Source organism: Somniosus microcephalus, chromosome 14 (genome assembly GCF_052327205.1).
Source record: "Somniosus microcephalus isolate GS21.2 chromosome 14, FLI_Smic_1.0, whole genome shotgun sequence".
Taxonomy (NCBI): Eukaryota; Metazoa; Chordata; class Chondrichthyes; order Squaliformes; family Somniosidae; genus Somniosus; species Somniosus microcephalus.
In genome coordinates, this window is record NC_141000.1 from 111,267,183 (window position 1) to 111,285,275 (window position 18,093).

The 18,093-nt window shown below is 47.0% G+C and overlaps 1 protein-coding gene across 1 annotated transcript in view; it reads right to left on the reverse strand.

Moving 5' to 3' along the window:
* The window catches only part of LOC147107845 (cell adhesion molecule DSCAM), a 745,787-nt gene that overhangs the window by 13,015 nt on the left and 714,679 nt on the right, over window positions 1-18,093 (reverse strand). The window contains exons 31-32 of the mRNA XM_086007196.1: window positions 14,282-14,479; window positions 12,024-12,326 (exon numbers count right to left, since the gene is read on the reverse strand). Of these exons, the coding sequence (XP_085863322.1) occupies window positions 12,024-12,326; window positions 14,282-14,479 (501 nt within the window). The remainder of the gene's footprint in view (window positions 1-12,023; window positions 12,327-14,281; window positions 14,480-18,093) is intronic.

Consider the following 18,093-nt stretch of genomic DNA (forward strand, 5'->3'; position numbering starts at 1 on the left):
TAACACCGTGGAGAAAATGCTTTCTGAGGCCTTGGAGAGACTAAAATCCTACTATGAAGAAAACCACCTTCGCGCAAACCCATCAAAGACGCAAGTTTGTGCATTCCACCTCAGAAACCGTGAAGCCAAACGCCAGCTGAAAGTAACCTGGTGTGGAGCAACACTGATGCATTACGAGCACCCTATCTACTTAGGAGTCACCCTTGCCCGATGCCTCACCTTCAAGAACCACATCGAGAAGACAAAGGCAAAAGTGAGCGTACGAAACAACATCCTGAATAAGCTCACTAACACAAGATGGGGAGCAAGCCCGAAAACATTGCAAACCAGTGCACTTGCTCTTTGCTATTCCACTGCCGAATACGCCTGCCCTGCATGGGAAAGGTCTACTCATGCCAAGAAGATGGATGCCGTTCTGAATGCAAGCTGCCGATTTATCACAGGTTGCTTAAAACCAACAAACAACAACAGCCTATATATCCTGGCGGGTATCACTCCCCCTGATATAAGAAGAACGGTAGCCAGCAAGAAAGAGCGACTCCGTCAAACATCAGATGAGAGGCACTCTCTGCATTGTCACACACCTACACCCAGCTGCCTAAAGTCAAGGAAGAGCTTCATGAACAGTGTTGTTCCATTACAATCAACCTCATCTGAAGCCCGCATCGGCTTGTGGAAAGACCGGCTCGCCAGTCTTGAACAACCCCCAGCGATGGAAATTTTACCTAATGAAAGCCTTCCCCCAGGAGCTAATTGCAACTGGGCAATCTGGAAGTGCCTTAACAGACTTAGGACCGGTGTAGGTTGCTCAAAGGTGTCACTAAGCAAATGGGGATATTCAACCAGCCCGACAACTTGTGAATGTGGAACTGAGGCACAGACTATGCAACATCTCCTGCAATGCCCATCATTAGAGGAACCCTGCACTGTTGCAGATCTTGCCGAATCCAACAACAAGGCGCAAAAATGTGTCCAGTTCTGGCTGGGCTATGTATAGACTGTCCGTGGACACGATAAGAAGAACCACTCTCTGGGTGAAGAAATTCCTCCTCATCTCTGTCCTAAATGGCTTACCCCTTATCTTTAGACTGTGACCCCTGGTTCTGGACTCCCCCGCCATTGGGAACATCCTTCCTGCATCTAGTCTGTCTAGTCCGGTTAGAATTTTATAAGTTTCAATGAGATCCCCTCATTCTTCTAAACTCCAGCGAATATAAGTCCAATTGACCCAATCTCTCCTGATATGTCATTCCTGCCATCCCAGGTATCAGTCTGGTGAATCTTCGCTGCACTCCCTCCATGGCAAGAACATCCTTTCTCAGATAAGGCGACCAAAACTGCACACAATACTCAAGGTGTGGTCTCACCAAGGCCCTGTACAACTGCAGCAAGACATCCTTGCTCCTGTACTCGAATCCTCTCGCTATGAAGGCCAACATACCATTTGCCTTCTTCCCCTTCACTTTCCTCTGACCCCCCTTCTCCCAACCTCACCCCCTGCCGCGTTTTCACTATCCCCTCTGACCTTCCACTCTCTGACCCCGAACGATCAGTCCTCAGCAAAGGCCTGAGCTTCATCCCCTAACGCCCCCACCTCAATGAATTTCGAGCTCGGCACGATGTTGAGCTCTTTTTCCGCCGCCTTCGTCTCCGTGCCCACTTCTTTGGCCAGGAGTCTTTCCCCCGCACGACTGACCCTTTCTCCCGCTTGCAGAATTCCCGTTCTACCTGGACCCCTCCCCCTGGGCTCTTACCCTCTCTAGACCTTTTCATCGCTAACTGCCGCCATGACATCGGCCGTCTCCATTTCTCTGCTCCCCTCACTCACTCCAACCTACCTCCCTCTGAACTTGCAGCACTCCATTCTCTTAGATCCAACCCTAACATTGTCATTAAACCCGCTGACAAGGGTGGTGCTGTTGTTGTTTGGCGAACTGACCTCTACCTAGCGGAAGCTGAACGTCAACTCTCCGACACCTCCTCCTACCTCCACCTGGACCATGACCCCACTACCGAACATCAAACCACCGTTTCCAAGACTGTCACTGACCTCATCTCCTCTGGAGATCTTCCCACCCGCTGCCACCAACCTCATAGTTCCTCAACCCCGCACAGCCCGCTTCTACCTCCTTCCCAAGATCCACAAACAGGACTGCCCTGGTAGACCCATCGTTTCAGCCTGTTCTTGCCCCATGGAACTTATCTCTTCCTATCTCGACTCTATCTTTTCTCCCCTTGTCCAGTCTCTTCCCACCTACATCCGCGACTCTTCGGACGCCCTCCGCCACTTTAACAGTTTCCAGTTTCCTGGCCCCAACCGCTTCCTTTTCACCATGGACATACAATCCCTCTACACCTCCATCCCCCACCAGGATGGCCTGAGGGCGCTCCGCTTCTTCCTTGAACAGAGGCCCGTCCAGTCCCCATCCACCACCACCCTCCTCCACCTGGCTGAACTTGTTTTCACATTGAACAACTTCTCCTTTAACTCCACTCATTTCCTCCAAATCAAAGGTGTTGCTATAGGTACCCGCATGGGTCCTAGCTATGCCTGCCTTTTCATTGGATATGTGGAACAATCTTTGTTCCAGTCCTACTCAGGTCCCCTCCCTCACCTCTTTTTCCGATACATTGATGACTGTATCGGTGCCGTTTCCTGCTCTCGCCCCGAACTAGACAATTTCATTCACTTTGCCTCCAATTTCCACCCTTACCTCACCTTCACATGGTCCATCTCTGACTCTTCCCTGCCCTTCCTCGACTTCTCCGTCTCCATCTCTGGGGATAGGTTATCGACCAATATTCACTACAAGCCCACTGACTCCCCCAGCTACCTGGATTACACTTCCTCCCACCCAGCCTCCTGTAAGGACTCTGTTCCATTCTCCCAGTTTCTCCGTCTCCGCTGTATCTGCTCCAACGATGCCACCTTCCACACCAGTGCTTCCGACATGTCTTCCTTTTTCCTCAACTGAGGATTCCCCTCTACCGTGGTTGACACGGCCCTCGACCGTGTCCGTTCTATCTCCCGCACTTCTGCCCCTCCCTCCCGGAACCACGATAGGGTTCCCCTTGTCCTCACCTTTCACCCCACCAGCCTCCACATTCAACGGATCATCCTCCGCCATTTCCGCTACCTCCAAAGTGATCCCACCACCAAACGCATCTTACCCTCCCCTTTCAGCATTCCGTAGGGACCGCTCCCTCCGAGACACCCTAGTCCACTCCTCTATCATCCCCAACAGCCCTTCCCCTTCGCCTGGCACCTTCCCGTGCAAGCGCAGGAGATGTAACACCTGCCCCTATACCTCCCCCCTTCCCACTGTCCAGGGCCCCAAACACCCCTTCCAGGTGAAACAGCGATTTACTTGTACTTCTTGCAATCTAGTATACTGTATTCGCTGCTCACGATGCGGTCTCCTCTACATTGGGGAGACCAAACGCAGATTGGGTGACCGCTTTGCGGAACACCTCCGTTCAGTCCGTAAGGGTGACCCCGAGCTTCCGGTCGCCTGTCATTTTAATTCACCGCTCCATTCCCACTCGGACCTCACCGTCCTTGGCCTCTTGCATTGTTCCACGGAAGCTCAACGTAAACTCGAGGAACAGCACCTCATCTTCCGATTAGGCACTTTGCAGCCTTCCGGACTCAATATCGAGTTCAACAATTTCAGATCATAACCTCGGCCCCTATTACTTTTTTACTTATATTTTTTTCCACCCCTTTGTTTTGGGTCCTCCTTCCCCCTCCCCCCCTTTCCTTTTTTTTCTCTCTCCCACCTGGCAGCCGTTTCTTATCCTGCCAGTACACTTCACACCTAATCTCAGCTGTCTTTTGTCTCCACTGGCCTATTACCATCTCGTCTGGTTTTGAATACCTCTTAATGTCTCTTTTACTTCTTTTGTTCGATCGCAGCCCTGCCTTCGATCTATTTTATTTCCTTTCCAGTTTTGAAAAAGGGTTTCGACCCGAAACGTCAACTCAAATTTCTCTCCACGGATGTTGCCTGACCTGCTGAGTTTTTCCAGCATTTTCTGTTGTTATTTCGGATTTCCAGCATCTGCAGTATTTTGCTATCATACCATTTGCCTTCTTAACCGCTTGCTGCACCTGCATGCTTACCTTCAGCAACTGGTGCACAAGGACACCCAGGTCTCGTTGCACTTCCCCTTCTCCCAATCTATTGCTGTTCAGATAATAATCTGTCTTCCTGGCATAACTGGCATGCTGATGACAAACTTTTTTTTAGATGGTTAATTTAGTAGTTAATGGCTAATATTACAATGATAAAGCGGTTTCTGATGCTTAAGTGGCCTCATTATAATATAATTTTCCTACCATCCACTGGGTCTCCATTGGCTGACAGAATAACTTTATAACCATTTTTTCTGCCAATTGGAAGCTCAGTCTTGGAAGACTGACATGGTTGTAAGCCAATCACTGGTCAACCAGGTAAACTCAACAGTGGCTCCCTGGAGCCTGACAGCATCAGGCCGAGTAAATCCATCCCTGGCGCAGTAAGAGTTAGGAGGTGTGTGTGAAAGAAGAGAGTGATTGCTATAGATTAGAATTACAGAACCTCCGGCACAATCAGAATTTTGGAATTTCTGGGTACTCGCTGATTTATTGAGGTAATTAGTTTGATTTATATGGATTTATGCTGAGCGTTCTTACAGAGAAAAATTATAGCTTGGGGGGAAAAAAGGACAAACTCAAGCACATTTTGTAACTGAAAAAGGAAGTGAGTAAGGCAATTCTGTAAATGACGATAGGTAAAAGTACATTCCATTCTCTAACAATGGCCTCCATCTTGTTGCTTCAGGTATGTGAGAGCAAAGAAGCAAAGACCTAATGACCCATGATTTTATGACCAAAACACTGGAATCATAGTTAGCTTCTGCATTTTACATGTATATGCACAAACACCCGTTTCTCTTCATTTTGTTACTTAGGGGTGACTTTTATAATGTTCAAGCTAAGGATCTCAGTGCTGCAGAATGGAATATTTTTCCACATCTTAGATCAATGTTATTCTTTAGGTCACATTTGTCATGGGTTAGATGCAGAGTAAAGATTTACTTTGCCCCAATAATGTGCCTTAAACCCAACCTCAGAACAGCACCAATTTGACATTTTCCATTTGCCACACCAAAAAGAAAGACTTGCATTTATACAGCGCCTTTCACGACCTCAGGATGTCCAAAAGCACTTTAAAGCCAATGAAGTACTTTTTGACGTCTAGTCACTGATGTAATGTAGGCAATGCGGCAGCCAATCTGTGCACAGCAAGCTCCCACAAACAGCAATGTGATAATGACCGGATAATCTCTTTCTTTAGTGATGTTGGTTGAGGGATAAATGTTGGCCAGGACTCTGGGGAGAACTCCCCTGCTCTACTATGAAATAGTGCCGTCGGACCTTTTACGTCCAGCTGAGAGGGCAGATGTAAAAGATCCCATGGCACTATTTTGATTTTGGTTTAACATCTCATCCAAAAAAATGGCACCTCCGACAGTGCAGCGCTCCCTCAGTACTGCACTGGATTGTTAGCCTGGGTTTTGTGCTTCAAGTCTCTGCAGTGGGACTATGAACCCACAATATTCTGACTGAGGCAAGCACGCTACCAACTGAGCCACAGCTGGCATCTAGTGCCTCTTGTTTTCCCTGTGCCTCTCAACGTGTGGCCACTAGATAAGTGCTGAATTTTGGGCTGCTTCATGCTACCATTTCAGAGCCTCTTGAAACTCATCTCACGTGGAACTTTTTATAACCAGAAGCCTCGACTAGATCAGAACCCAGTTCTCAGAGGTGAGAGGTCAGTGTACTCAATTGTCGCAACCCTTGCCCTTTTTAAACTCAGGGTGATTGAAATGCAAAGATTCGAAGAGCTGCTGGAAATTAAATACAGCTCTAATGCTTTTAGGACAAAGTTATTTTTATTTGGATTCCTGAGTGGGAAATGGACATGCTCTCTCATGAATTAGAGGCACAGGGAGTTGTTTGAAGAAAGAGAACTCAGGGCCCGGAAGGGATGAGGGGTTAGGTGCATTAGCAGACATTGATAAATGTTCACATAAACCAATACCAATAAACCAAACTTACTAGGAAAACAAATAATCCTATCCAATTCTGCCAGGTCTTTAGTTCCACTACAAACTCTGTCTTGCCTGACTTATCTCTCCCAAAAATAGCTGTTGAATGATATCCAGCTGCCTCTGATGGGATAGGCCCTAGACATGTGGACTAAGGTAGTAGATAAGGCCATTAAAATGAATAGTATCAATGGGTTTGAGAAACAATTGGATGCATTGCTAGAGTGAAAGACAGATGCAGATTTATGTGACATCTTATCAGTTATCACGTCTCAGAAAGGTCTCGAATTGCTTCTCACAATGAACTATTGTGAAGTGTCGTGGTTGTTTTTATATAAGCAATGCAGTAGTCATTTTGTATACAAACAACAATGAGATGAATGGCCCACAAATGTGCTTTTGGTGGTGCTTATTAAGAGAGGAATGTTGGCCAGAACAAAGCGATAACGCTCAGCTCTCAGCTCAAATGAGATGTTCACATTCATCTGACCCACAGGAACAGGAACATAGGAACAGGAGTAGGCCATTCAGCCCCTCGAGACTGTTCCACCATTCAATTAGATCATGGCTGCTTTGTATCTTAACTCCATCCACCCGCCTTGGTTCTGTAACCTTTAATACCCTTGCCTAAAAAAATTCTATCAATCTCAGTTTTTAAATTTTCGATTGACCTAACCTCAATAGGAACAAACAGGGTTTTGATTTAACCAAAGAATGGCACCTCCAACAATGCTGCACTCCTTCAGTACTGGACTGCAGTGCCAATCCAGATTAATTGCTCAGGTCCTAACAACTTTCTGATTCAGAGGCGAAAGGACTACTCAATGGAGCCAGAGTAGGAACCGAGGGATTACAGTGAAAATGGATGCTGGGCAATAATGAACTTTACGGGATCCTAAAAAAATGTTATGCTCAGTGTAAGTGCACGTTCTGGGAGCTGGGTTGACAATGACACTGCAAGGTGATGGGCAAAGGAACCAGAGGTAACATGAGGAAAAAATCTTTTATGCAACAAGTGGTTAGGATTTGGAATGCACTGCCTGAAACAAAGTCAACAGTAGCTTTCAAAAGGGAATTGGATAAATATTTGAAGGAGAAAAAATTGCAAGAATATGGGGAAAGAGCGAGGGAGTGGGACTAACTGGATTGCTCTTCGAAAGAGCCGATGCAGACTCGATGGGCCGAATGGCCTCCTTCTGTGCTGTAATGTTCTATGATTCCATGGGGGCTAAATTTGGTTGCTTTGCACCTCCCATAAGTGCCTTAAAAGGGCGCTAACGGGGCGCAAATCAACTAGCTCCTGGGCGCGGCGCCGCTAACGCCTCCCGCGAAATTCAGCGGGAGGTTAGCAGCGACGTTAACTGTTAGCGCCGCGCAGTGATGACGTCATCGCCATGCGCAGCGCCCCGGCTATAATATTGGGTGGCGCCCCCCAGACTTACCGCTGGACGCTATGTCCGCCCGGGTCTGGGGGGCCTAACTGCGGCCGGGGCGGCGCTAGTTAAAGGGGAGGTGGCTGGCGGCCATTTTTGTTGCTGGCCGCCTGCCAGCACCTGCCCCCGTTGCTGTCCTCGATCCCCGTGAAGCTCCCTCCCACAGGGTGCTGGCTGCTCTCCGTGAGCCCGGCACTCCTCTCCTCAAAGGGGGCGCGACCGAATTTTTACCCCCATGATTCTACTGGAATGCAGTATGTCATCCACAGCACTGGTTTAATGTCTCATCCAAAAGGTGGCACTTCTGAAAGTGCAGCACTCCCTCAGGACTGCGATGAAGTGTCAGTGTAGATTACAATGCAAAACAGTGTATGCTCTTCCATTAAGGCTGAGATTCTAACACTGACTTCACCTTGAAGTTGAAATACTTCTGTGAAAATTTTCTAAACAGGAAAAAAACAGTTGCAACTGAACAATGATGGAGTAAATGGGGAGAAAGTGTTTCCACTGATAAGAGGGTCGATAACCAGAGGACACAGATTTAAGGTGATTGGCAAAAAAGCCAGAGGCGACATGAGGAGAACTTTTTTTTACGCAGCGAGTTGTTGTGATCTGGAATGCGCTGCCTGAAAGGGTGGTGGAGGCAGATTCAATCGTTACTTTCAAAAGGGAGTGGGATGAATCGGTAGCTCTTTCAAAGAGCCGGCACAGGCACGATGGGCCGAATGGCTGCCTTCTGTGCTGTATGATTCTATGATAGTGTGCAGCTTAGGTCACCAGCACATGACACAGGATGTGAGCATGAGTGGGGCTGGAAATAACTAACGAAATAGAAGAGTAAAACATTCTGGGGTGGAAGTAGTTTTGAAAGGGGTTAAGGAAGCGAGATTAATTGTAGATTGAAAATATCTCGCGATGTGCTCACTAATGACTCCTTTGTTGCCCAGACATTGATCCACAGACAGAGCTGTCATTAGTTTCACAGCAGAGAGCAAGAATGCCCGAGGTGGGTGTTGTATTCGCAGACACTGCTGTTCGACTGAGTTTAACAACACTAATATGACAACAGCAGAACAATGCTGGAGCAAATACAAACTATTGTTTACCCCTTCGCTGACGGCAAGTGGCGTTGTCCAGAATCATTCCAGAAAATGAGACCTTGGTTTAATCAAGTAGCCACCTGCTAGGTATTTAATACCCATTGAGCTTCTTGACCCCTTCATTTGCTCAAAGCTTATGGATGGCAAAATTCCATTCATTCTGTCACCATTCTGGCTGGATAGAGGGACACAGGTGGTGAGCCATATTCTAGGGATGAGCATTCAAATGAATGATCATTTGAAGGGTGAAAATTCAAGTCATTCAAATCCGAAGTCTGAATTTAATAAACCCAGTTACTGAACAGGGAAAATTTTCTATTTCGTATCTAGGGTCTCAAACAACTACTCTCTACCAGGTCACCACGGATCACACCCATCCACACCACTAGTTCACCATAGATCAATCACATCCACACCACTAGTTCACCATAGATCACACCCATCCACACCACTAGTTCACCATAGATCAATCACATCCACACCACTAGTTCACCATAGATCAATCACATCCACACCACTAGTTCACCATAGATCAATCACATCCACACCACTAGTTCACCATAGATCAATCACATCCACACCACTAGTTCACCATAGATCAATCACATCCACACCACTAGTTCACCATAGATCAATCACATCCACACCACTAGTTCACCATAGATCACTCCCATCCACACCACTAGTTCACCATAGGTCACTCCCATCCACACCGCTAGTTCACCATAGATCACTCCCATCAACACCACTAGTTCACCATAGATCAATCACATCCACACCACTAGTTCACCATAGATCAATCACATCCACACCACTAGTTCACCATAGATCACTCCCATCCACACCACTAGTTCACCATAGGTCACTCCCATCCACACCGCTAGTTCACCATAGATCACACCCATCCACACCACTAGTTCACCATAGATCAATCACATCCACACCACTAGTTCACCATAGATCAATCACATCCACACCACTAGTTCACCATAGATCAATCACATCCACACCACTAGTTCACCATAGATCAATCACATCCACACCACTAGTTCACCATAGATCAATCACATCCACACCACCAGTTCACCATAGATCAATCACACCCACACCACTAGTTCACCATAGATCAATCACATCCACACCACTAGTTCACCATAGATCACTCCCATCCACACCACTAGTTCACCATAGATCAATCACATCCACACCACTAGTTCACCGTAGATCAATCACATCCACACCACCAGTTCACCATAGATCAATCACATCCACACCACTAGTTCACCATAGATCAATCACATCCACACCACTAGTTCACCATAGATCACACTCATCCACACCACTAGATCACCATGGATCACTCCCATCCACACCACTAGTTCACCATAGATCACACCCATCCACACCACTAGTTCACCATAGATCACACCCATCCACACCACTAGTTCACCATAGATCACACCCATCCACACCACTAGTTCACCATAGATCACTGCCATCTACACCACTAGTTCACCATAGGTCACTCCCATCCACACCACTAGTTCACCATAGATCACACCCATCCACACCACTAGTTCACCATAGATCAATCACATCCACACCACCAGTTCACCATAGATCAATCACATCCACACCACTAGTTCACCATAGATCACTCCCATCCACACCATTAGTTCACCATGGATCACACCCATCCACACCACTAGTTCACCATGGATCACACCCATCCACACCACTAGTTCACCATGGATCACACCCATCCACACCACTAGTTCACCATAGATCACACCCATCCACACCACTAGTTCACCATAGATCACACCCATCCACACCACTAGTTCACCATGGATCACACCCATCAACATCACTAGTTCACCATAGATCACTCCCATCCACACCACTAGTTCACCATGGATCACTCCCATCCACACCACTAGTTCACCATAGATCACTCCCATCAACACCGCTAGCTCACCATGGATCACTCCCATCCACACCACTAGTTCACTATGGATAACACCCATCCACACCACTAGTTCACCATAGATCACTCCCATCAACACCACTAGTTCACCATGGATCACACCCATCCACACCACTAGTTCACCATAGATCACTCCCATCAACACCACTAGTTCACCATGGATCACTCCCATCCACACCACTAGTTCACCATAGATCACACCCATCCACACCACTAGTTCACCATAGATCACAACCATCCACACCACTAGTTCACCATAGATCACATTCATCCACACCACTAGTTCACCATGGATCACTCCCATCCACACCACTAGTTCACCATAGTTCACCCCCATCCACACCACTAGTTCACCATAGATCACTCCCATCCACACCACTAGTTCACCATAGATCACACTCATCCACACCACTAGTTCACCATGGATCACACCCATCCACACCACTAGTTCACCATAGATCACACCCATCCACACCACTAGTTCACCATAGATCACTCCCATCCACACCACTAGTTCACCATAGATCACACTCATCCACATCACTAGTTCACCATAGATCAATCACATCCACACCACTAGTTCGCCATAGATCACTCCCATCCACACCACTAGTTCACCATAGATCACACTCATCCACACCACTAGTTCACCATGGATCACACCCATCCACACCACTAGTTCACCATAGATCACACCAACCCACACCACTAGTTCACCATAGATCACACCCATCCTCACCACTAGTTCACCATAGATCACACTCATTCACACCACTAGTTCACCATAGATCACACCCATCCACACCACTAGTTCACCATAGATCACACCCATCCACACCACTAGTTCACCATAGATCACACTCATCCACACCACTAGTTCACCATAGATCACACCCATCCACACCACTAGTTCACCATAGATCACACTCATCCACACCACTAGTTCACCATGGATCACTCCCATCCACACCACTAGTTCACCATGGATCACTCCCATCCACACCACCAGTTCACCATGGATCACACCCATCCACACCACTAGTTCACCATAGATCACTCCCACCCACACCACTAGTTCACCATAGATCAATCCCATCCACACCACTAGTTCACCATAGTTCACCCCCATCCACATCACTAGTTCACCATGGATCACACCCATCCACACCACTAGTTCACCATAGATCGATCCCATCCACACCACTAGTTCATTGGGGATCAGAACCACATTCACCATGAGAAATCAGGCACACATCCATTAGTAAACCGCCAGATTTGGATTTGGAAGTGAATTCAAGGTCTAAGTCTTGAACAGAGGGTCAGTTGGCATATTTGTTTTCTTCGAATCTTTTCCGAACACTGGCAGGCAGTGAGATATTTCAGGTACTTTTCCAAGACAGTCTGACATACCTGGTCGATGTGCTTTTGGGACTGCCATGTTAGCGGCCCTCCCTGCATCCTGAGGTTTTGGTGGTGACGCGGTAAATCTGCAGATGCCCGATTCTGAGGGCGTGCTGGATGTCAGGCTATCTGTGTACTCATTAGTCCCGGCTGTCAGCTGCTCCGAAGATGTATCCGATATGAAGCATTCTGTGATTGTAAACTTAGCGTGCCGCAACTGCTCCTCCATCTTGGCGTGTTCGTAAGCGCGCGCCAGCTCCTCGTATGTGGAGGAGGCACTCTCGGTGGAGACCATGCTACTGCGTGCTCTGTCTAACAGAAGAAAACACATCTCATTACAAAATCAAACTCCAAATATTCACACTTCCACTTTCTATCCGTTTTGCCAAAGGGCAAAAAGCAAGGAAGTTAGGCTAAATCTTTATAAATCACCGGTTAGAACTCGGAATATTGTGTACAATTTTGGGCACCACACTCTAGGAAGGATGTCAAGGCATTAGAAAGGGTGCAGAGGAGATTTATTAGAATGGTACCAGGAATGAGTGGCGAATGGTTGTTTTTGTGACTGGAGGGCGGTATACAGTGGAGTTCCCCAAGGTTCAGTACTAGGACCACTGCTGTTTTTGATATACATTAATGACTTGGACTTGGGGTTACAGGGCACAATTTCAAAATTTGCAGCTGACACAAATCTTGGAAGTGTAGTGAACACTGAGGAAGATAGTGATAGACTTCAAGAGGACATAGACAGGCTGGTGGAATGGGTGGACACGGGGCAGATGAAATTCAACGTAGAAAAGTGTGAGGTGATACATTTTGGTAGGAAGAATGAGGAGAGACCATACACACGAAATGGTACAATTTTAAAGGAGGTCCAAGAACAGAGCTCGGGGTGTTGGTGCACAAATCTTTGAAGGTGGCAGGACAGGTTAACAAAGCAGTTAATAAAGATCGTGGGCGTTATAAATAGAGGCATAGAGTACAAAAGCCAGGAAGTTATGTTAAACCTTTATAAAACACTAGTTAGGCCCCAGCTGGAGTGCGAGTCCAATTCTGGGCACCACACTTTAGGAAGGACGTAAAGGCTTTGAAGAGGGTATTGAAGAGGTTTACTAGAATGGTTCCAGGGATGAGGGATTACAGTTACGTGGAGAGACTAGAGAAGCTGGGGTTGTTCTCCTTGGAGCAGAGAAGACTAAGAGGAGATTTGATCGAGGTGTTTAAAATCATGAAGGGTTTTGATAGAGTAAATATTGAGAAACTGTTTCCACTGGCGAGAGGGTCAGTAACTAGAGGACACAGATTTAAGATAATTGCCAAAAGAACCAGAGGGAAGATGAGGATAATTTCTTTTTACGCAGCAAGTTGTTGTGATCTTGAATGTCTGCCTGAAAGGGTGGTGAAGTAGATTCAACAGTAACTTTCAAAAGGGAATTGGATAAATACTTGAAAAGGAAACATTTGTAGGGCTATGGGGAAAGAGCAGGGGGAGTGGGACTAATGGGACAGCTCTTTCAAAGAGCCGGCACAGGCATGATGGGCCGAATGGCCTCCTTCTGTGCTGTATGATCTATGAAAATATAATGTCAAAAAATTAGGGTTTTCTCCCACATGATTAAAGTTTATTGGGGCCAACTTTTGTGTCATCCCAGCGCACTATTGTAAGTCGGGCAATGCGATATTTGCACGTGCCACATACAACCTGTACACCACCATGGAATGGGCGAGCATCAGACATGATTAACGCCTGCTGTTAAAAGAAAGAATGAACTTGCATTTATATAGCATCTTTCACGACCTCAGGATGTCCCAAAGCGCTTTACAGCCAATTAAGTACTTTTGGAGTGTAGTCACTGTTGTAATGTGGGAAACACGGCAGCCAATTTGCGCACAGCAAGGTCCCACAAACAGCAATGTGAGAATGACCAGATAATCTGTTTTTAGGTATTGGTTGAGGGATAAATATTGGCCAGGACACCGGGGATAACTCCCCTGCTCTTCTTTGTAATTGCGCCATGGCATTTTTTATGTCCACCTAATATGGTGCCTCGGTTTAACGTCTCATCCGAAAGACGGCACCTCCGACAGTGCAGCGCTCCCTCAGCACTGCACTGGAGTGTCAGCCTAGATTTTTGTGCGCAAGTCCCTGGAGTGGGGACTGTGAACCCACAACCTTCTGACTCAGAGGCGAGTGTGCTACCCACTGAGCCACGGCTGACAGGATTGAATTAGGGATTGAACATTCCTATGTAACAGTACAGCAATACCTGTGTCCTGTGATGGACTGACGCTGTAGCTGTCGCTCTCCTTGTCTACAGATCCCGCTACATGGGGTGTCGGCATTCTCCAGTCAGTCGTCAGTGTGTGAGCAGACACGGTAGGGTGGGGTCTGTTCAGCGTCCACTGGCTGGAGTACCTGTTGCGAGTCGATGGCACCCCCTTCGCATTCCTGCGGGCAGTGGGATCTACAAATCACAAAATCCAGAAAATGAATGCCGCTGATCAACAGAAGCTCAAAGTCATGATGTGCATAATGACTAAGGATCGCGGAAGTCTGTCATCTATATTTTTTCAATACCAAGAGTACAGATTCGACAGACTTGCACCTCACCATTTATTCTAACTGCACAGTAATCGTTCGTCCTTATCCATGGCAGTCATCCTGACTGTTTGAGCCTCTATTGAAAATACCATGGCCTTAGACGGTATACAGTGTTGAGCATGTGCGGCCCAATTTAACCGTGCAATCATCACAAACATAAACCCTGAAATTACAATTGCCAACTCCTTACGGGTTTAGAAGTAACCTGCAGTGCAACCTCAGGGCCATTGTACTGTAATGTCATGTGTCATGTCACGAAGATTACACTTTACAGTAGCAAATTAGTTATCCTAACAGTAACCCTACATAGTCAGGATGGTAGCAATGCATGTTTATAACTTTTTTTTTATTTATTCGTTCACAGATTGTGAGCATCGCTGGCAATGCCGGCATTTATTGCCCATCCCTAGTTGCCCTTGAGAAGGTGGTGGTGAGCCACCTTCTTGAACTGCTGTGGTCCGTGTGGTGAAGGTACTCCCACAGTGCTGTTAGGGAGGGAGTTCCAGGATTTTGACCCAGTGACGTTAAAGGATCGGCGATATACTTCCAAGTCAGGGTGGTGTGTGACTTGGAGGGGATCTTGGAGGCGATGGTGTTCCCATGCATCTGCTGCCCTTGTCCTTCTAGGCGGGTTTGGGAGATGCTGTCAAAGAAGCCTTGGCGAGTTGCTGCAATGCATCTTGTAGATGGTACACACTGCAGCCACGGTACGCCGGTGGTGGAGGGAGTGAATGCTTAAGGTGGTGGATGGGGTGCCAATCAAGCGGGCTGCTTTGCCCTGGATGGTGTCGAGCTTCTTGAGTGTTGTTGGAGCTGCACTCATCCAGGCAAGAGGAGAGTATTCCATCACACTCCTTACTTGTGCCTTGTAGATTAAATAATAAGCGTCATTGAAGAAGTGAGTTTTTCTTTAATAAAGTTGGGCAGATGCACATTTGGGATTTGGCGTACCCAAACAGTATACAGATGCTCGCTCCGGTTTTACAGCGGCTGCTGGTGTGTTGAAAAATTAGAGCAAGACCACAGCTTGCAGACAGAAGCACTGTCAGGAGTTTGGAATGGCACGAGCAGACATTCTTAAAAGCAATTTTTTGAAGATATCGGTGCAATATTGTTCACAAAAGTACAGTTTAATCGCCTATGAGTAAGTGAGCGCTGGGGTATATGAGGAGGTGGTGCATAAATTAAAGGAGAACCCCATGCCATGAAGCATAATTTGACAGTAGATATTCTTCACTGAATTGTACGCATGTATAAGTAAGTATTGTTATAAATCTCATCATCATAAAGAAACTACTCATGAAACAACACTGGACGGCCAGCTGGTGGCGCCGTCCAAGGAGTATAAATACTCGGGCGTGGGCCCAGCTTTCTCAGGGACATTTTGTAAGACAGGAACTAGTGAAGTACAACTAGACCTCCATGTTCTGAAACAAGTTGATTAAAGCCTTGCTTTATACTCAAACCAAGTGTGTAGTGAGTTTTATTACATCAAGTATATTTTAAACGCTTACCTAGTTGGTTGCGGCGTGCAGCGGTCCCTTTAAGGACACCCTGTTAGGCCGCACGTAGACCTGGTTTTCCTGAAAGCTCAGCGAAACCTAATGTTGCAATGGGGGCCTCAAACAGGCGCTAGGCCCCTTATTTGAACGGGCAAAGATGCCAACACCTGTTCAGGTGTGGTCCCTGGATGTCAATTTATTTGCCTACACCAATATGGCGGGTGGCGCACTTCCAGCTCGTAATGAGCATGTGCTTCCTGACCGCCATATTGAAGGCGTAAGAGGCCCTTTGACTACCCGAAAAGTAGGCGCTAAACGCGGCTGAATTTCCAAGCCAAACTGTTTTTCAGTTTATGTCTGGTACACTTGTGAAATTTACGATCTGAATTTCGTAGGAAACTGCTGTAATTGCTAGTGTAGATTTTTAATACCATTTCACAACTTATTTCCTCTATGCTACTCATAAAAAATTCACAAAAATGACTCGGTTATGTTCTCTGGCATTCTGAATTATTTACAACTAATTAAACTGCTATTATTATGATTTTAAACCATGCGGGCATCTCCAGCACAGAGCTGCAGTGACAGATCTCTTAATATAGTGTTGCCCTGGCAACGGAAAGTAAAATTAAAATACTTTCAAAATTGGTACTTTTCTCTCTTCCACCACAAATGACTTGTTCAAAAGCTTTCCACCGCTAAACTTCTTTCGTTCCCGCTGAACTCGGCTGGTTGTAGCAAAGAGCTCAGTAATATTGTGCTTATTCAAATTCCTTTGATGGCGGTGAATGACAAGGAGGATGTTGGGACTTCGAGCTTTAAGTAAATGAGGAGAGTCTGGCAGAACTGAACAGGTTTCCTTTGGAGAGAGGCTGACGGAAGGGGGGACACGAGTCAGGTCTTCAGAGTGCTGAGAGGCACCGGTGATGTAGATGTGAGGTGGTTATTTGACTTTGTGACTGTGAGCACAGAACTAGAGGACACATTGTTAAAATGAACAGACCTCAAACTGACATTTTCCCCCACAGGGTAGTGGACAGACTACCAGTAAAAGCAGTTGTGATATATCTATATATATAAAAGAGCTCTTCTGTCTGTCCCGATGTCTGTCTGTCCCAATATCTGTCTGTCCGTGTTCTATACGTTTGAAAGTTATAGAGCGTACCGACGCGCGCGTCGCCTCAAAAGATAGCTTGCGATTCCGGACCGGTCATAGGCATATTTACCTTTCGGCCGGACAAAAAACCGCGCCGCGGTATCCAAAAAACGTTCAGCGTTCCGCTCATTAGCATCTCATTAGCGACCGTGTGACGTCGAGGTCGACCAATCGGACGGCGGGTTCCTGGCGCGTGCTGTCCTACAGTTGAGTGTCGAGTGACTCGACGATTGACCAATCCTACGCCTCGGTGACCTGACCGGTCGACCAATCGGTGCGTGTGTGGGCGGGCCTTATCCTTCTGAACCGAGGTGAGTGGCCGCCATCTTGATTTTTCATGATTTTTTCCCCCACACTTTCTGTGTGTTAGGGAACTAAGGTAAATATTTTAATGATGTGTTAGGGAATTAAATAACAATTTATTTGTGTTTTAAATTGTGTTTAGCAAATGCGCACGCGGTGGGCGGGGCAGTTGGCTCCTCGTTCGAGACCAGGCCTGCGTCCGACCCGAGGGGCCACTTAGTTAACCGGCAGCCGAGCCCTGCCTCCTATTCACATCTACCGTCCTTCTTGCATGGGCCTACCGAGCGACTCCTACTCCCTCCTCCTCTTTTGCTGCTCTCTATTTATTTAATCTCCTCTTACTCGGCGAAAGATGAGTTTAAAAAAAAAAGAAGAGGCCGCCAGTTGCGTGGCCGCCTTGACGACGGCACGCATTCGCACGGCCCCCGTTACCCCGGCAACGGGGCACGCCGGCAGTCTTGAAACCACGCATGCGCACGGCCCGCCACCCCCGTGACGCCAGCACGCATGAGTTTA